General features: G+C 51.6%; 8 protein-coding genes across 8 annotated transcripts; 4 read left to right on the top strand and 4 right to left on the bottom strand.

Annotated features, from left to right (window-relative positions):
• Positions 1-21: 21 nt before the first annotated feature.
• JN550_013682 (uncharacterized protein) lies at positions 22-1527 on the top strand (the record flags this gene model as incomplete). The annotated part of the gene is made up of 5 exons (XM_049312296.1): positions 22-105; positions 158-322; positions 369-454; positions 507-590; positions 639-1527. The coding sequence occupies 5 exons, from the start codon at positions 22-24 to the stop codon at positions 1525-1527; spliced, it is 1308 nt and encodes a 435-aa protein (XP_049164351.1).
• Positions 1528-2766: 1239 nt separating this feature from the next.
• Positions 2767-4653, top strand: JN550_013681 (uncharacterized protein; the record flags this gene model as incomplete). The annotated part of the gene is made up of 1 exon (XM_049312295.1): positions 2767-4653. The coding sequence occupies one exon, from the start codon at positions 2767-2769 to the stop codon at positions 4651-4653; it is 1887 nt and encodes a 628-aa protein (XP_049164350.1).
• A 4921-nt stretch (positions 4654-9574) lies between these two features.
• On the bottom strand, positions 9575-11650 carry JN550_013680 (uncharacterized protein; the record flags this gene model as incomplete). The annotated part of the gene is made up of 8 exons (XM_049312294.1): positions 9575-9775; positions 9833-10003; positions 10059-10618; positions 10679-10751; positions 10832-11090; positions 11256-11327; positions 11386-11498; positions 11576-11650. 8 exons carry the CDS (start codon positions 11648-11650, stop codon positions 9575-9577), a joined length of 1524 nt encoding a protein of 507 aa, XP_049164349.1.
• A 1215-nt stretch (positions 11651-12865) lies between these two features.
• On the top strand, positions 12866-13858 carry JN550_013679 (uncharacterized protein; the record flags this gene model as incomplete). Its single annotated transcript, XM_049312293.1, has 2 exons — positions 12866-12982; positions 13037-13858. 2 exons carry the CDS (start codon positions 12866-12868, stop codon positions 13856-13858), a joined length of 939 nt encoding a protein of 312 aa, XP_049164348.1.
• Positions 13859-14819: 961 nt separating this feature from the next.
• On the bottom strand, positions 14820-16508 carry JN550_013678 (uncharacterized protein; the record flags this gene model as incomplete). The annotated part of the gene is made up of 1 exon (XM_049312292.1): positions 14820-16508. The coding sequence occupies one exon, from the start codon at positions 16506-16508 to the stop codon at positions 14820-14822; it is 1689 nt and encodes a 562-aa protein (XP_049164347.1).
• A 1125-nt stretch (positions 16509-17633) lies between these two features.
• Positions 17634-19420, top strand: JN550_013677 (uncharacterized protein; the record flags this gene model as incomplete). Its single annotated transcript, XM_049312290.1, has 2 exons — positions 17634-17680; positions 17731-19420. 2 exons carry the CDS (start codon positions 17634-17636, stop codon positions 19418-19420), a joined length of 1737 nt encoding a protein of 578 aa, XP_049164346.1.
• Positions 19421-20226: 806 nt separating this feature from the next.
• JN550_013676 (uncharacterized protein) lies at positions 20227-21603 on the bottom strand (the record flags this gene model as incomplete). Its single annotated transcript, XM_049312289.1, has 4 exons — positions 20227-20519; positions 20575-20706; positions 20771-20877; positions 20936-21603. The coding sequence occupies 4 exons, from the start codon at positions 21601-21603 to the stop codon at positions 20227-20229; spliced, it is 1200 nt and encodes a 399-aa protein (XP_049164345.1).
• A 4619-nt stretch (positions 21604-26222) lies between these two features.
• Positions 26223-27407, bottom strand: JN550_013675 (uncharacterized protein; the record flags this gene model as incomplete). The annotated part of the gene is made up of 1 exon (XM_049312288.1): positions 26223-27407. The coding sequence occupies one exon, from the start codon at positions 27405-27407 to the stop codon at positions 26223-26225; it is 1185 nt and encodes a 394-aa protein (XP_049164344.1).
• Positions 27408-27688: the final 281 nt, after the last annotated feature.

Genomic DNA, 27688 nt, shown 5'->3' with positions numbered 1-27688 from the left:
ATCTCATCTAGAGATCATAATATGTTTTGGCGCCTGTGGTATAGTGTGGATAAAGCTTCTTCAGGGGCTGGCCTCCGGTATATTGGCGCCGGCATGGTCGTCCAGGTGAGTTGAATGCTTTCCTTGTCATGTTACCCTATCTAACCAAGATGACTAGATCCTTCTCACAGTTGGAATGTGGCTAGCATGCCGCAAATACCACCCATCATTTGGCATCCCTGGGACTGAGTTGCGCGGAAGTTTTGAAGAACAGCTCATCGAACTGGGGCGCGGTTGGGAGTGGTGGCCGACTGTCTTGTGGCAGGCAATATGGACATGGATGGTAAGCACTTTGCAAACTAGTCCTGCATGTCCTCGCTGACCAACAGGTTGCACCAATTCTGATATGGAGGTCCTGGGACATCCGCGACACCCTTGGCTGGCGCGTTCAAACATTAGGTTGTTGTATCACGAAGTTTGTCAACACCCAAGACCTCTCGCACGTTGTATCTTACCAACAGTTCCAGTCTCCCGGCAACCCCGATGTGGCTATTGGCCACTTATGTCCAGGCGTTTTTCCCGGTCAATCAATATTTTGACCCTAGCAAATGGTACGTAGCACGAACTATAGAGCACCGCAATTGACTAATATGATACAGGCTGCACCTTGCGGACATGTGCTTTGAGGTGTTCGTCATCTTCATTCCTTGTTACCTGGTCATCCGACAGAAACAGCTCCGCAGAATGGCAATCGATACGAACGCAAAACTAGATTTAACTTCTACCAGCTCGATTACACAGAGTGCTTACTCTCCTCATTGGAAAGGCGCGGACGACGCATGGCCCATTACAGAGCTGGACATATCGGATCAAGATTCGGATACTCATCTTTTGACAATTAGCGCACTAGAATCGTTTCTCCAGCGTGATCCAAGTACCTTGCAGGAATTTTCGGCCAAGAAGGAGTTCTCCGGTGAAAACATAGCTTTCTTAACTCGCGTCTCGGTTTGGAAATCAGGCTGGCCTGACGTACCAAACGAGCATGAGATTCGGGGCTTGTTTTCTCAGGCCTCTGAGATATATTTCGATTTAGTCAGTCAAAAGAAGGCGCAGTTCCCGGTGAATCTGTCGTGGCAAGACTTGGAAGACTTGGAGTCCATATTTGAGCCGTCGACAAGTGTGCCTAAAAGTGCTGGAAACAACACAGCGAACGCCCCATACGAATCAGACGAATCGCCTCTTCGAGCTGGGAATCTGTTCTCAAGAGGAAATGAATCCAGTGCGTCAAGCATCGAGCTAGGGGAATTGTCGAGACCGGCTGAATACATCACAACGATACCACAGAGCTTCAAGCGCACAGTTTTTGACAAGGCACACAGAAACATCAAATACCTTGTGTTCACGAATACTTGGCCAAAATTCGTCGGCCAAATCAAGCAACAGGACAAGAAAGCTGCAGACATGGAACATGCAGAGCCCGGCACAGTTACGTATACAGCTCCTACTCAGACGACTACAAGCGTTCCAACGCTAGCCGATCCGACCTGATATACAAGGTACCAGTTACGAGCAACGGGATAAAATAAGAGAAGGAAAGAGTTCCCTCAATAGACTGAATAGATGAACGGGACCATCGCTACTGCGGGACAAGCGATAACTGAAGGGTCATAATGAGATTCGAAGCAGAGTCATCAGCTATGGATCTGGGAACCAGGGTCCACCGTGAATATTGGCTGAGATCAGATCCTGAACCTTGATCACGAGACGCCAAAGCAACAAGCACATAATAGTTAGAAGGTGCGAGCCCGACGCATTATGGGGCATTCGTTCAGGGTGGTACTAGCTAGTGTTGGTTTATTATCACCTCCTGACTTTAAGGTTCACGCAGTACGCGCAGTCATGCACAAAAGCTATCGCCCAATGTAATGAACTGCACAACGGTGTATCACAATGGTAGGACTGATACGCCACAGAGTTGCTAATATGGCGTGGCGGGAACTGCATTGGTGTCAAGGAATAGTATGAGACCAGGTATAATCCGAGGTCACATGTGTGATTCCATTTACCAAGAGACTGAATTCTGCCCTGCTTTACAGGTAAGGGAACTAAAAGGGAACTATATACCGAATGCTGTACGGTGCCTTACCGGACCTCCTGTAAACCTAATGCATCAACCATGGCAATGGGCCTTGTCACGTTGCTACAAGCTGGTAGATTAGACCCACATCTATATACCTTACGATCTGTCGGCGTCAAACCCATCTCTATCAATAAGGTAATAGGGTTTCATCACAGGTGCAATAATTCACTTTTCGCGGGCTTCCGAGAAAGATCTGGATTATGCGTTAAGAGAGTAAGAGGTCTGGTACTGAAAGATTTGGTTTGATTTCACGGAAGCAACGGACATATATGTTATGAGATGTTGGAAGACTGACGCAAGGGTCGGCGCTAAGCGATTTACAACACCTGGACTCGGCAGGGTTGCGGAAGCCCTGGCGTTCCAATTGTACCCCTCAGATTAATCAGGAATAGCGTAGCAGGGCGCAATTGGCGAATGGACTACCACAGACACAGTCGACTCTATGCGTGATTGCTGCATCGAGCGACAAAGCTAGGATCAATGCCATCTTCTGCTGCTTGTAGCTCATATATGCCACTTAGTGCTGACTCATAATATGCGGTCTGGGTATCTTGTCTTCGATCCCGCACCTCGCACTTTGACCATGACCCACTATCTAACTGCTCAATAAAAAAACAGTCAGCTGGCTAGCGATCAGAGCCAATATAATGGTACCACCATTCCAATATCGAGATTTGAGTTTGGACAGGAAAGAGATCCGCCTCATTGAGGTGGAACCCCTTGAAGTCGACGGTTTTGAATCAAGGTCTGGGCCCGAATCGGTGGTTCGGTGCCACTTGAAGCATGCGAGTCTCAACGACCCGCCATGGTACAGGGCGCTCTCCTACGTCTGGGGAGATCCAACCCACACGAGCCAGATCCTCCTGGATGGCCAGCGGTTCCACGTCACGGCGAATCTGGAATCGGCCCTGAGACATGTGGCGGCCGTGCGCCAGCAAGAGGCAGGTCCGGTGTTGACCTTGTGGGTTGACGCCATTTGCATCAATCAGCAGAACGAGGATGAGAAAATGCACCAAGTCTCGCAGATGAAGACTATTTTCGAGACGGCATCCGAGACGCTTCTCTGGCTGGGTCCCGCGAGCGAGGATAGCGATCTCGCCATTGATACCTTGCGCTCGATGAACAGTATGGCAATATCAATGAAGGGGCTCTTCTCTTCGTGGTCCGCAGTCCCCTTCGCCGAAAAGCCATCCGATCCTCTGGTGGCCGCTGTTCAAAGCGTACTCGACCAGGTGCTGATCGAGCTCTGTCGCGACGACTCAGCCCGGTTGAGAGCAATCAGCGCGCTATTTGATAGGCCCTGGTTCCGCCGCGTCTGGGTGATCCAAGAGCGCGTCCTGTCGTTCAACAGCACAGTCTGCTGTGGGAGGGAATCGATCATGTGGGGGATATTCTATGACGGGTTCTGGATACTATGTGGCCTGCGCGACTATATAAACCTGGTTGGCTGTGTGGCCGGCAGGGGCGATAGCTCTGCGCTGGCAACTTATCTCACGACGGCCTTGGACAAGGTGGTGCCTGTGGCCTTTACACCGCGTCGCTCTTCCGTGTTCCTCCTCTTCTCCCTGCTTTCTAGAATGGCGACCCAGAACCAATTGCAAGCCTCGGATAGACGAGACTACGTATTCGCGCTCCTGGGCCTGATTGACCCTGGAAAGAGCCCATCAATCATGGCGGACTATACCAAAGACTGGCCCTCCATTCAGGTCAAGGTAGCGAAAGCATGCTTGGCCTATTACGGACCGAGCTTCCTGTCCTTTGCCGGCGTTTGCGAGAGTACAGAAAGTTCCGCTGTAGCCGGGAGAGCCATACCATCCTGGGCACCAGATTGGTCATCTGAACACTTACCTCAGCCACTCAGCGTAGCTTCGGTGTTTGTTGTTCGGGGAAATAACAGAAGATCCGCCTATTCGGTATCGGCTGGCTACACTCAGACCCTGTCAAGAGGCTTTTCCGATGGACACCGACTAGCATTGGCCGCATTCCTCGTAGACGAGGTTGTAGAACTGGGCCGGCCATTCGCACAAGCCGAAACCTTCACACAAGACACGGCGCGAGTAGAGTCGCTGGCACTCTGGCTTAGAGACTTCGATGAAATTCTGCCATCCACCAATGAGGTATACCAGACTCTGGAGCAGGTAAAGGAGGCCCTTTGGAGGACCCCGATAGCAGACCGCGGGCTTCCGCACAACTGGGAAAGGGAACGAGCATCCGATCAAACATTCGCAACATACCAAGCTCTACGGGCTGGTCAGGTTATCCAGGGTGTAAAGTACGCCAACATCGCCAACAGCCAGCTCTACAGGAGGCGTCCCTTCAGGTCCTGCAGAGGTCATCTCGGACTTGGCCCTCTGGGCACGTCCACTGGCGACTCTATCTGGGTTATCCCGGGAGCCGACGTTCCATTCATACTCCGACCTGCGGGGAACAACACTTTCCTAGTGATCGGTGAGGCATATGTCCATGGAATTATGGACAACGAACCGTGGATATCGCCACCGGTTGGACAGCTTCAAAAAATCGAACTGATTTAGGGTCGGCTAGCCGACTTCAAGTCTCCTGAACGAAAACGTGCAAAAGGTCCATAGTGTTGCGAGACAACACAATTACAATTAAATAAACAGCCGAGGATATACAATAGCAGATAGATAAAGTTGGGTATACCCCGTATTCATCGTTGACATATTTAGACTTTCAAGCTATCATCGTGCCAACTCAATTTTGCACTTCTTCGCCTATCAAAGTTACAGTATCTTCTTCTAGTCATGGTATCAATGAGGAGCCCAAGCAAAACCCGAACCAAACACGGATCATGCCGTACCACGCACGTGGATTATCATTCTACAGTGTAACATCCACAACTTCTTCACCTAGACCGATACTCCCATCTACATTACTCACATCGCAGAGGTTCGTAAGACAAAACCCATGACTCCCCAAGTTAGTCAACATCGGGCTCTCGCGCACCACCCGTAGGAACACTCAGGAGATCCTTCGGCACCTCATTATCGCCATCACCCGGCTCATCCACTAGAGGCTCGTGCATAGATAAGAACTCGGCGGGCACTTCATTAGCGTGCTCGTCCTCGCTCTCATCAACATGGGCCTCGCTCAGCAGCCCGGGCGGGACCTCATTGTCGCTCTCGTCCTTGTGGTTACCGCCGAGCAAGTCCGCCGGCGGTTCGTTATGGATAGGCTCCTCGACGGCGTCTTCGTACTGCGATGTTGGTAGGGGTGGAGAGGTCGGCGGGGGCGGGGGAGATGTCGTAGACTCGGGCTCGCCGGCCCAGCGCCGGACCACGCTGCCGGTCAGCTCGTCATCTTCGTCAGGGTGCTCAGGCCGGTGCTCCTTGCGACGAGCGTCGGTGGCGTGCTCTTCGGCTTGCTTCCCAGAGCTGTGCTGATCTCGCAGATCGACGAGACCGTCCTGCAACTCCTTGTCGTATCCCTTGGACCTCATCAACCCAGCGAGTATGTTCTCGCCTTCCATGAAGCCCTCCAGCTCAGCGCCGATAGCAGCAACCAGGAGATTCCAACCTCTCTCTTCGACGTGGCGCAAATCTTTCTCCATCTCCCCGATGGTCTCCCGGAGATCTCTATACTGCGCGCTGAACATGCTCTCTTCTGACTTTTGGCGGTCCGGGTGGACGGACTCGCTCAAGGCAGTGGCCAACCTCCGTTCGTAGTCCACTATTCGCTGGACGACGCGGCTCCATATCTCGGCGCCTTCAGATAGGGCATCGCGTTCTCGGTCGACGGCCTCTTTGCGCCGTGAGAGGAGTACCATCTCGCCCTCCCACCACTCCTTCGCCATGCCCAAGGTCCGGCGCTCAGGGCGCATCCGCATGAATTCTAAGCCACCGACCTGCGGTTCCAGACTGCTCTTGGTGACGTCCCTGGACGATTCTTCGTCCGGGGTGGAAACATCGATTGCCTCCATTGACAAAACTTTGACACCGGGCGTACGCATCATCTCTCCGATGCCTCGTTCGGTCTCTCGCAGTGCGCCTCTGTACCCGCTGAGGCCGCTTTCCCGCTCACTGCGAACCTCCTCCATGCGGGCCTCCAGGACCCGTTTCTGGTGTTTCAGAGCCCGGAGTTTGCCCTCGTATTCCTCGATGCTCCCACATATGTTCTTGTAGTTGAAAATCATCTGATCGAGTTCCTTCTGCAAAGGGTCCTCTCTCTCCAGCGAACGTAGGTCCGCAGCGATGGACTTGTGCTGATTGGACAGCTTGTTCGCCTTGGCCACGGCCACCTTGCGCACAGATATAGCAGAGGCAATGTATGCGTCTTCCTCTTCCTTGAGATCTGCCAACATGGCCATGGAGCGCGCGATGGAGTTGCGGACCTGGCGTATTGAGAGTGGCTTCGGCTTCGGCTGCCGGACAGGTATCACGGCCGGCGGAGTGCCGTGATCCTTGACGATGGTGTTATGCGATCGGTAGGGCGACAACGACGTAGTTGAGGACGCGCGGGACGTTCCTCGGGGTGTGCTGGCCCCATCCTGACTCGTCTCATTCGAGGCCTGGCCATGATCTAACGCAGCGGCCTGGGCGTCGAGTAATCTCTGCAGCTCTTTCTGTATCTGGCTCTCGCGCCTCTGAATCGTCCGAAAGGTATTATCCACGTCTGCCGTGGGGCTCGGGTCGGCGTATGATGATGTAGTAGAACTCAGAAACCCCATGAAGCTTGATCCGAGATTGCTTCCCTGCGTCGGTCGCGGACTAGTCACTTGCCCCATGATCCCCTCTTCGCGGTCTCGATAATCTGACGGACTGGGTGGCTTCCAACTTGGGCCATTCCTGTGTCTCGACGTGCTCTGTTCGGGTATACGCTCGTGATGTGTTGGTCCCGCTCGGTTCCCACGGTAAATGCGCATGCGATCAACAACACTCATGGGAGGAAACTCTTCGGCTTGTTCTGCGTAGGCTACCGCTTTGGCCTTCCCTTTTCCCTTGCGGGTTGGGCCACCATTTCCGGCGTACATTGAAGCCGAGTCTTGGAATCCGATTTCGCGAGCGTGATCGGGGGACAGTAGAGGAGAGGACGGGCGAGGAGATAGTTCGGAGAGATCGTAGTCGTTGGAGTTTCTTCGCTTATGGTGCATCGGCAGAATGGGGCTGCCGTTGCCGCCGAGGGAGAGTCGCGGAAGGAACGAGGACTTGGAAGTCATTATGAATGCATCCCAGGCCTATGGTTTGCTGTGTCGGTGTAGCCAGCCTTTCATGTAGAACATGGCACCCTCGTCACAGAAAAGAGCCCCAGCCAAACACCAAGCTGAGCCGGAGTGAATGGGACGGCAGATCTACGAGAGACTGGAATGATATCGACAAACACCAGGGCGCTTGATCTAGCAGTTCTTGGTCTAGCAACTACTGAAGGTCATGTGGTGAGCACTGGATACATGGCCTCCAGAGTAGATAAGGGACGTACTGCACAGCCCGTTGTTCGCGGTCGCGAGTCGGGATGGCTGGATGGAGGATGATATCACATCACGGCCACGCTAGCTCGACCCATCCAGCCATCCCTGCCTGGGCGTCGTTATCGATAAGAGCTCACGAGCCCATGGCATGTGGCCCAGCTCAGAGTGAGACATGCAGGCAGCCCCAGCTTTGGGCGAAGCTCCAACTCGGTCTGTTGGCTTGTTGAGTCACGCGACATGACAAGGTCGTATATTGACAAGAGTTCCTGTTGTCCACAGTCATGGTGGGTGGACGCGCGACTGGCTATCGACGAACCTAAAGACCAAGCGTCACATTCTCGAAGAGTTATGCCTGAGGACGGCCCGCAAGCCACTCAACCAACCAGATATGACTGCTTGGTCCAGGGGCCCGGCATCGAGTCGCAGGGTGTTTGTCCTAAAGTGCATGCCTAGCGTACCAAGCCAGGTGTTCTTTTTATGACATGATTCTAATATAGCCAAACCCAAAGGCGCAGTCTCCCAGGTTTGTTTCGATAGACCACACGCTGGTGACCTGTAACCGCGTCCACTTGCAGAACGACGCTTGTCGATCGCCTCCTGAATTTCCGGATAACTTGGTCAGCTGCCCCCCATCCATTATGCATACAAATGTCCTCTACTAGGCATGGAGTCGTCCAAAAAGTGAAGGTTTAGGGCGCCGAAAATGGAGGCTCGCTGTCACGGACTACGGCCCGGTGCTAGGCCTCGGCCACCTTCGGCCTACCGTATTATTCCCTAGCCAACCACGTTATCGATAAGACGCGTAGGCTCTGTTATTAAGCTGTACCAAGCGACTCTTTATCGCTCGGGTTGTCTCTACTTTCTAGTAAAAAACGGTTAGCTAACTCCGTACATAAATGCGGACAGGGAGATCATGTAATTAGCGTCCGCGTGCCTATAAAAAATATATCTGCTAAGCCTCGTAACCCTAGTCAACCACCCCCGGTAACTTTGAACTAACTAGTAGCTAGTTAGACAGGACTTACGGCTGCAGAATTACATGTCAACTAGTCGGATGCCCATCGTCATGTTCAACCCATTCCACTCTTCAACTCATTCTTCAATATAAAAGCGAATATGATGGCTCAGCCGCATTCGAATTTGGGCAACAGGCACTGCACGCTGAATCCCAATCGTGCATGAGGTACGGCGCCCCACACTCGTCTGCCTCTCTGCCTGCGCTCCCCCTCCCCCCGATCCAGAGTCCAGATCCATAAGAGAATCATCTGAGCCTGCATGGATGTCTTGGCGTGAGCAAGGCTCCCTGTCACAGCGTCCTTGTCACCTTTTCGATACCTACCTCAGCAGCCTCCGCTTAGGATTCTGGCCACCGTCGGTAAAGGTGAGTAGGTACTTATCCAGAAATTGCACAAGCCCCGTGACCATGGAGGCATTTCAGAGCTTTATCTCGCTGAAGTCACCAACAAAGGAAGAAAGCGTTAGTGATCCAAACGTATTCCTGGCCCATCTTCAGGTCGTCCACGATGAAGGGCCCCGACGTCACCACCACACTGTTTTCCCGCGACCCCTGGAGGGATGTGACCGAGAGGCCGACAGCGAAAGTCCGACTCACCTAAGCATGCAAGGGAGCGGCTTCTGGCTTGGTACGGCCCCGGACCGCCAAACTGGCGTGGTTAGCGCTATAATTATACCTGCAGTATCGACTACTAGTCCCATCAATCCCTGGGGCTCCCGGCAGATGACGATATGCCCTTTTCCGGTAGGGCGCTACAAGCTTAGCCGAGCATGGAAGATATCACTTATCATCATCGTATCGCCAAATATACCCAGCTACCCTTGCACATAGCAAGAAGGTGTCAGAGTAAACCATCCTCGTTAGAGGCCCGAATGTAACCAATGTGGATCACCAAGAATCGACCCAAATTTGTAGATGCATATCAAAAAGCCACTGTAGGATACTTCATGTTACATAGGCCAGCAACTGTACCGATATAGTATCGGCCGGCGGATATACCACTGTCGCCGGGCCTTTAGTCCTTCTGGCTGTCACGCGCAGAGGGGGCCACCTCATGGAATCGTGCCCAGAACTCTGGCTTTTCCCACATGGCGTACAATTTGAAGTCTCGCTCGAAGTTCAAATCCTGGTCGGGTAGCATCTCGACGTCAAACGTCCAGAGCACCTTGGCAACGAAGAGCCTCATCTGGCGCCACGCCTGGGCCTGGCCTATGCACTATGGCTCACGGTTAGCATATTTCTAGTCCACTATGCGTGGTATCTTTCGTCTCACAGCCCTAGGCCCGTGGCCAAATGGAAAGAACGAGTCGGTGGCATCCTCTTGGAATGCTGGGTCCCAATGTTCGTGAGTCGTGGGCAGCCAGCGTTGAGGCCTATACTTGTGCGGGTCGTGAAAGTACGCAGAGCTACGCGTAAATGCAAAGTGAGCATACTGGACGGTGATCTGTGCAAAGCGTCAGTCTGGACGGTTGAAGAATCGTTAGAGGAGGCATGTATACGCCTTTGGCAATATAGTTTCCGTCCACCTCCGAGCCAGGACTTGATCGTGCCAGTCCAGTCGCCACGTTGACAGTCAGGCGCATGGACTCCATCAAAACCGCGTTCAGGTAGCTGAGAGAGGCCAGGGGGTCCGAGCTGATGTCTTCGTAGCTGTTGAATGCGTTTCTGATCTCCTTGACCAAGATCTTCAAAGTTTCCGGCTCGTGCAACGAGAACATGATTGCGCAGTGGATTTGGCTGGCGACCGGTTCATAGCCCCCAAGAAACAACTGGCTCACAAGAATCTCAAGGTGTAGTTTCTCTCTCTTAGTGGGAATGGGCGCGTTGGCAGGCAGCAGCTGCTCAAAGTGATCCGGATGCTGCATCTGCGTACGACTCTCGATCCTGCCCTCGAGTGCGTCTCGATTCACCCGTTCAATTTGGGTCCGGCTGAAGAGTACGGAGAATGGAAGAAAAGCCCATTTCAAGGGGCTCAGAAGGGGAAATTTCTTGAAGACTTGGTTAACTGTGATAAAGAAATTAAAGGCCCAGAAGATTGTCAGCAAGGGCGAGCTCTTCACTATCTCGAAGTCAGTCTCCGTTTAGATAGCAAGACCCCAGTAGTAGTAGAAGGCCTTACTGTCTTGAACTTGCTTCAGCTCCCGGCTGGACGCCATGTCGGCTGCCATGTCCATGGCAACCCAGTCTGTCCACTGGGGTTTGATATTAGCCTATCATCAAAAGGCATTATATTTAATACGTTGGGCTGGAGAGACGAAGAAGATGTGCCTACTATCTTCAGCTCAATCCCACCATCGGTATTCCCATAAGTTTTTATCGTTTGGACAAACTTATCGATATGGTTGTGCATGATCGGCTCAAGAGCCTTGAGGGACTTGACGCTGAAGGATGGAGAGAGCTTTTTGGCCATTTGGCGGTGCTTTGCTGGATCTTTCTCCCACGTAATTCCATCATCTCCAAACCCGATAGCCACATCCACCTTGACGAAGTGCTCCAGATTCTTGGTTTGCTTATTATAAATATCTGGTGAACTGAATCAGTCTATGATACCACTTTACAACTTCAATGTGTTTGGACTGCCAAGGCATGCCTACCAGAGGCCGCTTGAGGAGTGATGAAAACAAGCTCGTTAGGAGCAACGCGAACCACATCACCTATAATAGAGTTAGCGAGTTAATCCGTGAATTGTGGTTCACCAAGGCTCTGGGGAAAGCTCGCCATATTTCTTGAGGGCCTTCTCAACTGCCCATGGATATCGGCCAGTGAGACTAACGCAGCAAGGTCAGCGATCCTCCTCGCAGCGTGTGTCAGGTGCCTCAGACTTACTGTTGGTACGCATACCACAGGTTCGAAATTGCGGCCAGCTTTGGGCCTGGGAAATGCGATGCGGGATGTAAGTATGACAAATAGACGAATCTCAACGAGGCGTAGACTGTCACCTGGATTGAGGTTGTGGTCAGTTGCTGGACCACCCAGGCCTGGGTAGAAAGGAGTTTCCCAGATGTTCTTCACTCACTGCGCCAATCGCAAGGACTGCCAAATGGTCATTCAAGAGGCTTCTGAGGCCCTCGCCGCGTAACTCTGTCGTCATGGCTGGAGAGCTCGCAGTTGTACTTACAGCCCATTCGCGGTCGCTGGTCGGGATGGCTGGATAGAGCTGGAGGATGATATCACATCACGGCCACGCTAACTCGGCCATCCGGCCATCCCTGTCTGGGGAGTTGTTGGTACGGGACGAGGGGTGATCCACCCCACCTGTAAATAGCAAACGCCACAGCCGTGGAGAGAGCTCTTCTTTCCTCTCTCTCCCAGCTTGAAATTTTTTGCAATACTGTAGGATTTGCAGCACAACCTCAATCCCACCTGTGGTGCCGTGACAATAGTTCTGATATAGAAAAACCCAAAGGCGCAGTCTCCCAGGTCTAGACTACGCACGCTAGTGACCTGTCACTGTGCCCACTTGCAGAGCGACGCTTGTCGATCGCCTCCTGAATTTCCGGGTAACTTGGTTAGCTACCCCACATCCATTATGCTTAAAATTCCCGAGCGCCCACCACCTCCCAGGTTGCTCCATGCCCCCTGGCCCTCCTGGGCAGGAAGCCTTCATCTATTTGAGGGGGAGCCCAGGGACCAGTCCCTTTACCCAGACACGCCGGCAGCCTGTGATTGAGCCCAGGGGGCGCGGGAACATCGCAATTCATTGCTGTCATGGGTGGGAATGAGAGGAGCAAGCCGCTGCCTTGTGGAGTCGCCTTGCTGTGATGCCACCGATCGTTGAGGCTACTACTAAGTTGTCTGTTTCCCCAGTCAACTTGCGGCAGGGTAACCTTGAACACTCTGTTATATTCACCGGCTCGCCGTTTTCCTTTCTCGATAGAGCACCAATCCCGCAGAGTTGTACCCAGCGTTGCATGGCATCTAGGTGTGTCGCAATATACCAGCTCCCTGCCATTCCTCGGCCTGGACCCGTCTTAATTTTCCCTCCGGTGAATTTAACTTGCGCTGGGAAATACGGCTCCTCAACCACTATCGAACTGTGAATTCAATGACCCCTGGGATCCGAGTGTTCCGCTTGGCAGGTTAGCCATCTTCCGATCTCCAACAACACCTTCTTGTTGTACGGGAAGGCAAGAAGAAATCATCGGAGTGGGCTGGGCTTGACGAGTGACGAGTACTTGCCTACTGACACTCTGTTTGGCAACGGGTTCACACATCAGCATTGTCCTCATTTTCGACGCCTGAGCCGTCACTTGTTTCACGCCTCCGCCTCAGATCGCACCTCTCATTGTCAGGCCTCATCTTCACAATGCCTTCCCTCTACTACACCTCGGCGACGGTGCTTCTCGCGCTGTCCTCCTCGCTCCAGGTGTTTGCCTCTCCGGTGGCAAAGGAACAGCTTCTCAAGCGCCAGTATGGTAGTGTCGTAAGTTCTGATGCGTGGCCACGAATTCCCTTCCACCAGCTAACACGCCCCCAGCCCATGTCGGCAGCCACCAGCACTGTCACGGTGAGCGCAGCTGCCCACCCCCTGGTCCTGTACAGCCTGCAGCCCTGGGCCGCCGGAGAGACGGCTCTGTCCTACGATGCAACTCCCACCGCCAGTACCGTCACAGGCAACCCGGGCTGCTACGGGCTTGCCACCGGCAGTTCGTGCACGCTTGCCGTGAGGCGCGCCTTCCGGACCCAGTCCCCGGTCCCCGTGCTTGACGCCCGCCAAGCCGGCACCACGGCGTCGCCCACCACCGCCACAGACGGGGCCTCGACCAAGACCTGCACGCGCATCACGGGTGCCTCGCCCACCACCACCATCCCGTCCTTCTGCCAACCCTCGGCACACGTCAACGCCCCGGCCTTCGCCAACGGCACCGCCGCCGGATCCCTGCCCCCCCTGGCGACGCAGACCGTGGCCGCCGTGGCCAACAAGCTGGACTGCTGCGCCGAGTGCGCCGGCGTCCTCAACTGCGTGGCCTGGTCCTTCGTGCCCGCCTACATCCAGGAACCGACCCCCCAGCTGCCGGGCGGCTTCGACCCCTGGGGCCGCGGCAAGTGCGAGGTCGTCTACCACGTCGGGGTCCCGGGCGCCGGCGGCGACGCGACCGCGGACCCGGCACAGGACCCCGCCGCGGCGGCCGTCTGCCCTAACGGCCGCGTGGCCAACCTGCTGGACGTCGAGAAGAGCGCGGGCCCAGGCGTGTACTACGGCGGATGGAACCAGGGGCCGTGCGGCAGCGCGGCGCTGGAGTGGACGGATGGTACGGATCCCGGGAAGGGCGATGAAGCCTCGTTGTGTGGCTCGTGAGGTACAGAAGAGAACGTCGGGCGCCGGAAGCCTGCCGTCGGACTCGGGAGTTACAGGACCGTGATATGGAGATACCCAATCAATGATGAATGAACATGTTTCACAGTTCAATGACTTCTACGTGAGAATGACTGCACTGCTCTGTAAACACCTTGCTTGCAAACAAAACTAAGGCTGCACAGAAGTCCTTGGTGGTCGATTTTCTCTCGGCATCCCTTTCCCTCACGCCACGAACGGCTCCGTGAGACACGATCGCTTTCGTTGAGTAAATGCGTTGTGGACATGTCTATGTCATCGCATCGGGCCACGGGATCAAACCTTGGGCCTTGCCACCACGGGAGAACCCCGTGGCAATAGTCTAACGCTATCATTCAGGCCCACGCGAACTTTTACTCGTCCAACTTGACAAGCCTCTGGCCAGGAGAAAGTGAGCCATGAGAGCTAAGTCTGCAACATACACCAAGGTAGATCATAACACTGACGAGTTAAATCACATCACATCACGTCACATCAGATCCCTCATCAGTTGTGTCAAATCAATCAAATTATTAGCTGGCTACCTACTTGAGTGTCCTCAATCGCAGGTCATTTCTGGCCCATGCCAGTAACTCCTTTACGCCTTAAATCAAGAAGTCTTTCCCTGCCTAAAACCATTGTGCTCTTCAGTGAGCGGTTTGCCAGGATTCGTAGGCCCTTCCTGGCCGCCATACGTAGCGCTTTGCGCCATGAACCAAGAACATTTGTCCCTATAATTACCCTTTGCTCTCCAACGAGCCTTTTGCCAGAGTCCTCAGTCAATCCTGGCCCCTGCCGGTAGAGCATGTGCGCCACAAATCATGATCCCTGTACGTCCGTGTATCGTTGTTTGCTCTTCAGCGAGCCTGTAGGCGAAATTCACTATCGCCTTAGTCCGACATGCTGTGGCATGTGTACGTTGCCTTGTCCCTAAAAACCCGGTTCTCTACTGCCTTCTGCTCCCGAGGTTCAAACGATGCATCCCGCTCTGAAGAAGTTCGTACCGCCTCAATTTGGCAGGTCTTACAGGCACGGGTTCCCAACGTTCCATGGGATCGCGGTACCATTCGTCAATCTGGTCTGCGTAGTACTTGTCCATATCTTTGGCACAATCGTAAGGCGTCTTGCCATCCGCGTTGACGAACTTGGAGAAATCCCTACGGGTGTAGTACTTTACCAGCTCGGCCATCTTCCTGTCAAGCGGCTTGATGTTGTTCTCCATAGCGATGTGGAGGAATGTGTTGCCGAAATCATCGACCGCATGCCGATCTATGCCACGATCCCTGATCAGGTGTGAGACCAGTTGGACATTGGGGTAGGTATCCATCTGGGGAAGAGTATGCAGAACCGTGCGACCGTCAGCTGTCCGCGCGTCAAACTTGGCACCCTTCGAAACGAGAAAGTTAAAGATGCCGTAGAAGTCGGAGTTCAGGCCTACGGCGACATGGAGTGGTGTGAGACCAGAATTTGCCGTGCTTCCTGCAGCGTTAACATCGGCACCATGGCGAATGAGAACATCCAGCGTCTGTATGGTGACTTTCGCAACCTGTTGCATGTCATTTCTCATCTCATGAGACAGATACAACCACGGTGAGTATGCGACGACAGGTCTCCAATCGACATGCTTCAGAAGAAAGTGCAGAATGAGAGGATCATCGGAGCCGCAGTCGACCGAAACACCGTTCTTGGTAAGGAGAAGGTCGATGATGTCGACCCAGTACTCGCAGGCTCGGGGAGCTGATAGAAGCTCCAACAGCAGGGGCTTTCGGGACACAGTGTACATGGTGGCCTCGTCACCGGAACCTGCACCATGTTCAATCAAGGCCACTGCCGCGCGATGCTGCGATTTGGTCAACTTCTGACTGTGGCGTAGGTTGACGAAATGAGCGATAGGTGAAACATTAGAGAAGTACTGGTTGGGCACATCCTTGTAGCGCGACCTGGTTGCGATAGCACCGTAGTGCAACAAACACTCGATGATAGTGCCGTCGGCCTTGTTGGCAATGGCGAGATGGAGGGGCGTGATGTTTCCTCTGCGCGGGTCGCGACGCGGGTTGGTTTGAGTCAACTGGTTCGGGTCGGCTCCTGCCCTGACCAGAATCTCAATGAGCCACACCTTGAGCGAGGTGTCCTCGGGCTGGTGTCCGGGGTCCTTTGCATCAATCATCATGACGAAATGGATGGCATGCCACAGAGCATCATGACGACCTGGTGCGAGTTCAGGCTGGTCCACGATGGCGCCGGCGTGGAGCAGGGCCTGGACCATGTGCGGGTTGCGAGCTTGTACGGCGACTTGCAGAGGGGTGAGATACAAACAGCTCTTGCCGCGGAACGTGATGCTCCTCTTGAAATGTCGGCTCAGCGGTGAGGTCCCAGCAGGAGCATACTGGAGTACTCGTCTCAGAGTGTTGATGGCGTTGATATCTTGGCCACAACAAGCGTGGTGAAGAGCATAGTTGTACCTCGACTGCCGATCGCGGCGGTACAGCTCAGGGTTGATGATCTGATAGAAACCACTAGAAGTTCGTCCAAGCGCGTTGACATCCTCTTGGTGTAGAAGATATATTATTTTGAACAAGAGTTCGTTAGGCAAGCTGTCCAAGCCAACCGGCGGAACGATGTTCGCGACAGGCATCATGGGCGGGACTGGCCATACCAAACCAACAAGGTCTGCGGCTGCCATCACTTATGGTGCCGACGACAGCAAACCGGCTACGCGTAATTAATTTTGTCAGTGAGTCGCCGATTTGGGCTATGTACCAACGCGAAGGGGAAAACACGGGAAGGCTTACTCGGCGACGGAAGCACTGCTTCAAACGGTATTGTGAGGTATGATGCCAACGGAGTGGAGGACGGCAGTGTGAGTCAAGCGTCCAAGGCACGAAGGAGTGGACGAATTCCGTGAAGATGAGGAAAGTAAAAGGTCGGCGACCTGCTGCTGACTGTGCTTTTTATTAACGCCGCCTCGAGTTGCAGGCGAATCGGCGACGCGTAGGGTATCGCCATGAAATCTTTGAAACCACAACAAAAAGTCCCAACGGCAGAACAATGGAGTGAAGCCCAATAATGGAACAAGCAAGTAGCCAAAGTGGGTCTGGCTATTGCAAAGGTGCGTTTGAGCCTCCGCTGATTAGCTAGACGGCTTTCCCGGCTTCACTTCACCACAGGAGCAAAAATCCAAACGGGGCGTAGATACACAGACTCCATATCAAAGCTTGCTACGAGCATAATCGTTTCTCGTATTTGACAACCAATTATGCGTGTACTCGTGTAGTGATTGGATAGTATAAAACCGGCCGTGATATTCATCCTTCCATACCCCTCGTCTCTGGCCTCAATCTCTCCCTTCCTTGATAGGGCCCAGCTCAACTCATGCGGCAGGAGCAAAGCCACGGAATATCCGATTTTTGTACATACATAACCGGAGCGACAGGTGGTAGGTAGACGTAGTACTTGGGGTTCCTTCCAAGGCTGAAAGCTCTCGCCACCAGCCTGCCCGACCATCTTAAAAGCCCCCAGGTTGCCCCCATAAATTCAGAGTAGCCAAAATCGTACTTGCTCACGTTACGCAAATGCTGAACTTTCACATCAGGGCCTCAGTCGCCCAGGCTACCAATATCGCAATTTCAAGGTGTCTAGCCGTTTACGATCCCCTGGGTCCTTGCATGGTCCTGGCTTATCCTCCACCAACCTACCTCTCCATCTGATCCGCAATATTCACCATCAAGACTTTCCATCTTTCGCGGAAGCCAACCACACCATGACCAACAGCTCTGCGGCAGGCACGCCTGGGCCAGGCCACCATTTGTCCCACATCACGCGGATCCCCATCGAACTGGTGTTGCTAATATCATCAGATCTCGGTTGTCGCGAGATAATACGCCTTGCGACGACCTGCGCCCGTTTCTCATCGCGGAGCTTTACGCCAAAGACATCAAACACGGCGACTGCCACACCATGTGGTGGGGGTGCCATTACGGACGCGTTGATGTTATCGAGACTGCCATCAAGCATGGTGAACCTGAGAACCGACATTTTGCCAAAGAACACCTCATTTCGACCTTCAGCCGTCGCCTAAGTCCTCTCGTTGTGGCAATCCGCGCTCTTCAACTTGGTTCAGTCAAGTGCCTACTAGCACATGGCGCAGATGTCCACCAGCCGGATAAGTCTCCGATTCTTGCGGTTGAGTTCGGTTGGGATCGATGCCGTTGTTGGTACCCCATTCACTGGATTTTTTCACAGGAAATGCCACACGACGACCCCAAACATGCCATGACACGTTACGATATTCTGAGTACTCTATTGAAGGCAGGTGCTGATGTAAACGAGGTTCCCTCAATTTGTGATGAGACAAGCTGGATGGAGGATGTGGACAATGATAATATTCCGGTCTTCGAGGTGGATGAAGGCGCCCCCATCTCAATGGCTATGACTCCAGGTATCTCAGTCGATATCGTTTACCTGCTATTGTGTCGAGGTGCCGATGCGATACAAATTCATCAACTAGCAATAGAGACCTCCGTTTCCGGCAATGCGTTGGAGATCCTGCTTCAGCTGCCGGACTCTTGGTTAACGGTTGAGGGGCTTCACAAGTTTTGGATGGTTCTAAATCACGATCGTACCAGATTGATGCCCCTCATTCAGAACCTACTCCCGCACATCCTGGACAGTCATCCGACACCCTGGAAACTCAAACTACTTCAAGAGCTTCACGAATACCAGTGGTTGAAACCGAGTCAGCTGATGGATCCTGTTGGGCCTTTCCCAGATGCCCTGGGCGCCGCCGCCGCAATCATTGAGTTCGGCTTGGGACCAGATTGGGACGACATACTGATGGAAGCAACGGGTAGGCCGATGGTGCACGTTGTTGCAGACATGTTCACCTTCATCTTGGACAGCGGCGCTACTTTCCTGCCCGAGATTCTGTCGAGAGCCATCTTCGCTCTTTGCGCGGTTGGTGATCAAGTTTTAGACACAATTATTGCGCATCTGATCAAACATCACAACGACAATGCCCCCGTCACTATCCGTGGTGATGATAAAAACATTGCAAAGAGCAACCTCCTTTCGCTGCATGACAACAAAGGCAGAACCGCGCTACACATTGCTATAGACTACTACGACTTCCCAAGCAAGCGTGAAGGAAATTACAAACCCACCACGAGAGTGTCGATGTTGTTGCGTGCTGGAGCGCCGGTAAATGCAAAGGACGGTCAAGGGAGGCGTCAATTGGGTCAAGCTTGTTCTCGTTTCAAGTACTTGAATGGTGCCGTCGAAGTCATCAACACCCTTTTGGACGCTGGAGCAGACGTTGATGCAATATCGGATGGGGAGATTCCTCTCATGATTATGTTAAGGCACCTTCTGAATTCCTACACTGGATTTGAGTATTCATCAAATGGATCTGAAGCTTTGGCAGCTGCCAAAGAGATTGTGCAGACCCTGATTCAGTCAGGAGCTGACCCTCAAACTTCGATCAACGGCGGTGCTGGAAGCCCACTTAATTTCGCCAAGGGACAGTTGGCCAAGGCAGAGCGTTCGTGGTAGAGGAAAGAATGGCAGCTTCTGGTGTATGACTTGGAGAAGGCGAGCTAACATGGTTGAATGTTGGTATTTCTGTGTTTTGCCTGCAATGGACCACAGCGTTCGTTGGTGGAGGCTTTTCGACCGTGCTTTTCGATACCGAGCTCAACAACTTGCAGTCACACCACATTGGAACCGTTATTAGTTCATAAGTCAAGGTGGTGTTCTATGCCGAACGCTCACATTCCCCTAATGCTACAGATCTAGTGAAGGAATCTGACTGCAAAGATCAATGTGAGAATCTTATGTGATAATACTTCGAATCTCTCCCCAACACGCTGATTGTTCTTTTTAGTGAAATATGTACTTCGGTTAACGGCGGACTCAAGAGATGGCCCTACGTAGTCCAATGCATTCATGTTACACCGGAAGACCTTCTATGACCTTCCCCGGTTTCAACCGATCCAATCTAGCTGTTATATTTGATTGGTCACAAAGCATTGGTAGTGGATGGACCAAGTGGTTGCTTGGGTTGTATGCTGCGTTTTGTTGATGCTGGGCTGCAGAAACTGTATGGAGACAAAGCTCTTGGGCAAAACTTTCAATGACACAGGCGCATGTAGCATGCCCGGAGCCCAAGCAACTTGATGAAGTTATGTAATGACACGCTATGTTTACTTGATCAGAACGATAACTCGTCTCAACCCCCACAAGGATAATAGTTTGAAATTTTCAATCCTGACTGCCTTTTGACTTTGCTCGAACTTGGAGGCTCATATCGTACCCGATCGCACAACCCCCCCACAGCTCAGTGGCTCATAGATCAGAAATCAGCCATCGCGAACTTCAGGCGACTTCAGGATCTTATATCTGTTCTCGCGGTTCATGCGACTGGTGGTGATTCTGTCTGGATAGTTTCGAAGAAACATGTTGGTAAAGTGCGTGCCGTAATGAATGCCTTCGCGCGGAGTCTGCCCCGCGTCATAGCCAGGCAGAGGTCGACAAGTGGTTTTGAAGTTGGGCTCGTGAAAGTACGCGAACGCAAAACGGTCACGCGTGTTCAGGCCCACTTTATGGGAAGTTGAAGGGAGAGTAGAGTTGGACATGTACTGCATCATGTCGCCTGCCACTGTGGTCAGTAATACATGCAGCAGATCAGAAGTTCGCGCAGCCCATACCGGGAAACACGGTGAAGACACCAGGCACAGGGGGGACATAGGTCCACTTCTCGTCCTCTTCAGCCATACCAGCAGCAGATTTCTCCCAATTCGCGTATTTTTCGCCCTGGTAAGGTGGCCGAATGAACAGTCCTTGGCTTCTTGTCAATAACATTCTTATGATAAGTCTACGGGTGAAAGGTTGCCGGCCACTTACCACCAACATCGTCTTGAGCGGCGATGACCAACAGACCGTAGTCTGTGTGTGAACCAATACCACGGCCTTTTTTGCCTTTTCCATTGGTCTTGTTATGGGGTGGGAAACTGTATGGTAAGTTCTTAGTTTAAAGTCCCAGAATGAAGTGCATTGGGGTGGCCCTACCGTAAGATGCGCAAGTGGTGCCAGCCATCATCAGTTTGCTGCGTCAACGTCCCTTCTGGTATCTCCAGACCATACTCCAATAGACGTAACATAGTCTCGCCACAGTTACCAAGCTCGTTCATGTATTCCTTCATCACGTCCCGCATGGCTGCATCAGGCCAAGGGCATCGCCCGTGGCATGGCCATTGGGCTTTAACCTTAGCATCACCCAGCTCCAGGTCCTTTGTGACGGTGAAGATCTCACTATAGTCAGCTATTCCGTCAGTTATCTCCTCCCCACTGGCTATGTAGCCCGAGTAGCTCTGGCTGTCCACGCACGCTGCCTTCTCAGCATGTGGTCTTGAAAAGAACTCTTGGCTATTCTGCTGTGCCTGTGAATGTAGGGCTTCCTGGCGGGGGGTCATCGCTATCTGCAGTATGCCATCTTTCTGCCATGCATCAACCAGAGCCTTGCCCATCGTGCGGTCGCTTTGGCTACCAGTCACACGTTCTGGCAAGCAGAAGGTCTGCAGCAGACCTACTCGGGCTTTATAACCTGGTGGCATAGTGGATGCCAGGTCTTTGATTTCGGTGTGGGAAGTTCGAACCGATGTTGACATCCCATGTCGCATCAATGGGAGACCGTGTGAAGCTGTGAGCCGGGAGGCGCGAACTGATAGTGTGGCCATATTGAAATCTAAATAGGTACAAAATTTGGGTTGCAAATCTGGTCAAACAGAAAAGATTGATACTTGGGAGTTTAGGAAACATGAAATTGCAATGATATCTGTCAGTATTTATATTCGATTCTTCTTCGATTGGTTTGAAATAAACCGGCCCCTTCTCCAGCAGAGCATGACATGTTCCAAACTTCATCAGCCAACATTTGTTGCGTGTGATTTCATCGATCGATCGAATGCACGCAACGCAGTGTCATCATTTTGAGCACTCGGCATGCCAGCAGCTGTGATGAGTGGCATCGAACGAAATGCCGCGCACGCTCGTATCGTACGAGCATTGCTACATGCCTATTTCTTGTCATGTATAGCTCGCTCTCCGATCATGTCGATCTCTTTGGGCAAGGCTGCGTACTGTACTGAAGCATTACCATTCCAGGTTTAAATTGAGTCATATTGCTACATGTTGTGAATGAACGCTGTAAAATCTGCACGATGCATGTACCTCCTTGAAGCTGACAGGGGGAGAGAGTCGCTTATTCACTCCCTGCTAATAGCGGTTTGCATCCCCTCGTGCTAATGTCTAGTAAAGTATTTGTGTAAGAAATTTAGAGTGAAGGAGATCAACAAGGGTGCTGACTCGGAACTGTGAGGAGTATCAACGTCTAGTTACGCATAAGGGCTTTGATCTTTGCCAAGGGGTCTCGACCGTTTGTACATGCTTATTCATTAAGATCAGTTCCACTTTTAAGCTGACGGGCCACCTTTAGGAGCATCTCCTGCATTGCTGATCACTAATCAACAACGTACGGACCAATCATGTCTTTTAAAGTATAACAAACACCAGTTCAGATGGTATTGTGCTTTTGCCATGGCTTTTATCCGATGGTTGCTCACTTTTCGATAACCCTAGTAGCTGATTTCCATTAACGTCAACATGCAGAATAAAACTGGGTCATTAGATGTTCGATGGTCACTTAGCATGGCGAGCTTTGCAAATCATGGGGCATTTCACTGTGGTAACAAATGGTTTTCCGATTCACGACAATGTCAAAGTAACATCGAACGCGCAAGCATTCCATTTATGGCGCTATGTCCGACACGTATTTCAATGATGGCCAAACGGTCGATTGAGGTGCTTAGCACGGATTGGGCCTCTGAAATAAAGATAGGTAACATATCCAAGGACCATTGGCTGAAGAGAAACAATGTCAACAGGATATATTCAAACTAATCAAGGGCCACCTGGTTTACATCATGTATCTTCAGTTCTCTAAGTGAGCTCACAAAACAGCAGAGTTCCTAATTCGAGCGACTACCGTAGAGGGGCATCGACTGTTTTAGCTACGCCTAAGCGGAATACTTTCGGAAAAAAAGCGTGCAACCAAGCACTTGGCCCCCCACATCATTCGTCATTTGCGAATCAAACAAAGGGATTCTGTGTTTCCCTATAGAATGCCTAGGCGGAAGGACGTGCTAGAATCCATACAAGGGTGCACAGACTAATCGTACGAAATTCAACACGTGAGTGTTCAGTCGAATGGTCCTGCCCAATGGCACATCTATCCGAGGCTACCTTATCTTATACACGCCTTGACGCATGATGACTAGCATAAGCATCTAGAAAAGGATCCACAAAGGACCCTTGCACTGGATGGACCAGAGACAAGAGCGGAAGAGAACTACCGCTGCAATAGAGTCACGCTTCTCTTGTCCTCTCGTTGCTTCTTAGAACCACGTCAGATATTCAACTGCAAAAACCATCAAGCTCAACTATCTGGTCCAAAAACATATCGTGGTGGTAGTGAAATTTTAATAATAACAGTTATGACTTGCTGTAGCTGGGATGGTTAAGTCTTGAACACCACGTGTTGAGGAATATGGGACGTGCATCATTTTAGGATCCGTCCATTGTCTCCCGTATTGAATTTCCGGTGCCTCGAGCACCGACTTCATCATCACCATGGTCTTTGCAGTACAACCCCTTTCTTGGCGCATTTTTAGCGGCTTGTCAAGGTTGTTGGGTCGCAAATGTCGTACGTTTGATTCAGACTAGACTGGGATGGTGTTCTGCTGGCGAAGCCGCACCGCCGCTTTATAAAACATGAAAATGGTACGATTTCTCTGCCAGAATGCGAGATTGAGCGAATCCAGGGTGCCGCGTCTTCGGACTGGAGTGCCCAAGGCGACGGATCATCATTTACCTTATCTTCCCAGGATCTGTGTGAAATTAGTATCAATGCTCTCTTGGAGGGATTGTGACCTTTAGTGTTGGCCATTTATGAGAGCCGGTAAGATTATTTGAGACAGCAATGTTGAGTGGCGGTATTTGTATAGTCGGGTCACCACTACACCATAGTGCTGACGACAACCATGAATACCCCAAATTCTATCGTCATTGCATCTGTTGAGGAATATATGGGTGTCCAATCTGTGAAAGGTGGTTTGGACGAGGAGGTGTAGCTGCATAGGCTTTTGTAGCATTGAAGCTTGCGGTGTAGCATCGTGAGTTGTCCTTTTCGCGGTCTCTCCCGATCTTAACCCCCACCTTTCTGCTTCAACCGACCCAAGTGTTTTTCGCGACCGAGACATTCCTACAGTCTATTGAGTTTCTAATTACTATGTCAAATTCACGATGTCCATCCAATGGCCAATGGTAACGAGGAAGGGAACATTTGCTAGTGTCCAAAGTGCAATTTTGAAGCTATATGGCCCTTTGTCGCCAAGACGGTTATAATTCCATTGTGACTCTAGCGGCCCCGAGGGTATTGCTGGACCGCAATCTCCCTCGGTAGAACCTTTGGCAATTGTTGATGGAGGTACATAGCCGACGATGGGCGGAGTTATGTGAGAGAGGAATAATTTTTTCCAATTTGCCCTCCTCTGGTGTTCAATATGCCACAGTGCCTTGTTTCACAGGCTGGATGTACAATCCCTTTCTTTTCAGCCCTACAAAGGGGTAAAGAACGCTGGATCCTACTATTTCTTTTTACCATGAAGAATACACATAGGTTGTACCAGTGTTGTCACATATCAGCACTTGAGTGCCAGGCGTGCAAAACCTGCTACTTTTTTAGCTTAACAAATAATACCCCCACACTTAAACCTAGTATGTCAAGCCCATTCTAGAAAATCTTGTGCTATCAGCAGCTCGAGACCCCTATGGTAACAACTACGGTATGCAGATTGTAGATAGTGAGCTCAGGTAGTGTGGGTTGTGGTGGCTTGGTGTGACTTTGCGTTTTATTTCATGTATGGTTCATTTCCTGTTGCGTGTGGATTCCAAAAAGAAAGAAAGAAACACCTTTTCACCCATACATCGAACCCGCACATCCTGGCGAACAACAACCCCTATTAGACGTCCTACAGGAAGTGCTAGCCCCTTTTATTAGCTGTGCCCCTTTTATTAGCTGTGCCCCTTTTATTAGCTGTGCCCCAATAGACAAGGTATGTTGGGTTCGTCGTTGGTGACGATAAACACTGCTTTGGCTACGGTGGGCGTTCTGGGATCTCACTGCCCTGGAGCACTACTCCAGTTTAGTAGCCCGGAAAGTCTAGACCAAGCGCTAGTCCTGCACATTTCTACGGTAAATATATTAATCTGGGGGCGGGGTGATCTGAGACCCACCACAGAACCGCGCGTCTGAGTACGGTGGTATTTTAAAAACTGCCGGGACTTCTGCCTCGGCCCGGTCTCGCTCTGGGTGTCACATGACCACGCGGTCTGTGCAGTGGTTGTCATCGGCAGTGGAAGGTGGTAACTAACTTCAGGAGCAGTTCACCTCTCTAATGTGACATCCGGAAAGTTTAGTACCTATAGCTTAGAATTTCCAAAATTCTGTTCGAAAGTTTTGAACACACTCGATTGAAGGCTTATTGATCCAACTTGGCATTGAGCTTAAACATGGTTACATAGATACAACTGGGGCATCAATAACTAACAGCGCCCTGTGACGGTTTGAATCTCCTGCTGGTTCTTGCATAACAAGGCATTAAAAAAGTGACGGCCTATAAGTGTCTCCGTGTAAGGAATTCATACGATGGAGTGGAACAACGTTGTTCCGAAGGATCGCCTCCCATATAGCACGCACTTAAGTCCACTTCAATTGTAGCTCGTCATGATCAACTTCGGTCAATTTATATTATCCCATGCGCCTCTTAGTGTGCCAAAAAGCTACACCATTTCCAATCAAAATATGCCTCGTTCGCTGAGTATCTAGAGGCATTGCGCTCGGAGGGTAACTGGAACTGACTTGAGCTACTGTTCTCTGAGGTTCTGAAAGTTTGTGAATCATCCCGAATCTTAGGAATAGGGCCTGCCCCGAGACGCTGAATCTGCTAACGGTGAGAGCGCATTTTCCTAGATATATTGAATCACTTGTAAATCTGGTAACCATTAGTGATTTGAGGATTCGCACTTGATTTCTCAGCTAATATTTCACAAAGTTCTATATCACTAACACAAAAGACTTCGAGTTGAACGCAATTTCATCACTGGTGCCTAACAAGTTTTTACACTGCTTTGCAATGTGGAATGGAAATGAATTGTTTACAACCGGTACTCATATGGCGCAACCCAAAAGCAATAAAAGAATCAGATCAAGGGTGCTGCACACAACGTTGAAGTGTGGTCATACCAGACCTGGCACAGGAGTTCCATGGGGCACCGCAGTTGCGGCCGCCGCACCACACTCACCATGTCCGTTAATAATGATGTCCTCCGAGGAAACTAGTTTGTCGCTGCTTTGGCCATTGCTCAAAGAGTAGTTGTTCTCGTATGTAGAAGGGTCGTCTCTGAGGCGAGGCCCGTTTTCTTCAGACTCCGAGGGTGGTGTTCTCAAGTCAATGTCTGGAAATACTTCCTTGGTACGTTCGGGCAGCGACTCGACGAAGCCACGCCACATTGCAGAACACCCTTTGCACAGCTGAACGCCACCGAAAGTGTTCATACCCTTCGCGCCATACGTGGGACGATGGGTACATCGTTCGCAGTGGCGCTGCTCAGCCCCTCGTCTAAGGAAAGTGGGAAGCTCTGGAAACATCAACTCCTCGCTGCGTCTTAAGATAGCTTCGTAACGTTCTTCTTCGGCTGCCTTAGCTGATTGTGTCTTGCTATCGGCCTGGTTGGCCTCTGCATCGACACGATTCCACAGTTTGACGTTGCGTCGAGTCTGGGCAACAACGCTCTCAGTCTCGGGCTTACCAACCGTCAAACCCTCCTCTACGAAGCGGTAACGATTCATCATCATGTGTATGGGACCGCCAAAGAATCGGACAAAGTTCATTAGGAGGGTCCCCTCAGGCCGATGAATATACGCCACGTCAAGCGCCCACAGGACCTCGCGAGCAACTCGGAAGGACTTGACACGAATATCGTGAGGCACATAAGCGAAAGTATTGTTCGTCTCTCCCTCGCTTCTGTGTTTATAAAAGGCCACTGAGTCGTACAGAGTATCGCCGATTTCTGCAAGCAGATCGAATTGTTCGTCCGACAACCAAACGTCGTCAAGATCATTGCATGCCAGGGCAGAGGCCATAGTGAACCGTGCGAGCGCGTCGCAATCTCGCATACGGAACCACGTCCGAGGCGATGTAGCTAGGGCGTTGACATAGTTTGTAAAAAGCTTGCCGTTACGACGCTTACTGGCCTTGTCCGCGGTTACAAGAAGAAAAGTCTTGTATTCGCGCGCCATTACAGCGTGCCCGGCAGTCCCTTCAAAGAGTTCCGCCAAGGTCCCATCAAGGGAATATCCCAAGATTTCGTCCCCGGCCATCACGTCGACCAGGTCACCTTTAAACTCGGCTATAATGCCCATGATAATAATGCGCATAAAAGCAACATAGCGATTCCAATTGGTATACTGAGGAATGACACATCGTGTGTATTCCCAGGCACATGCGTAGGCCTCTTGCTTGAGTGCTTCAGAGAGGTGCTTGCAATCATCGAGATCGTGTGCAATGTCAGGCGGGTAAGTCGGAGCACCCACATATGGGCCCCCCCTGCATTTGGGCCCCCTGTTCACCAACCACCCGATTTTCCTACCATACAACAATTTACCTCACTGTTCAACCAAACCTTCTTCAAATCTCTTCAAAC

The sequence above is a fragment of the Neoarthrinium moseri genome (assembly GCF_022829205.1).
Source record: "Neoarthrinium moseri strain CBS 164.80 chromosome Unknown scaffold130_Wmoseri_CBS_16480, whole genome shotgun sequence".
In the NCBI taxonomy this organism is placed as follows: Eukaryota; Fungi; Ascomycota; class Sordariomycetes; order Amphisphaeriales; family Apiosporaceae; genus Neoarthrinium; species Neoarthrinium moseri.
The sequence above is the reverse complement of the archived record's forward strand: the minus strand, read 5'-3'. Positions and strand labels throughout refer to the sequence as shown.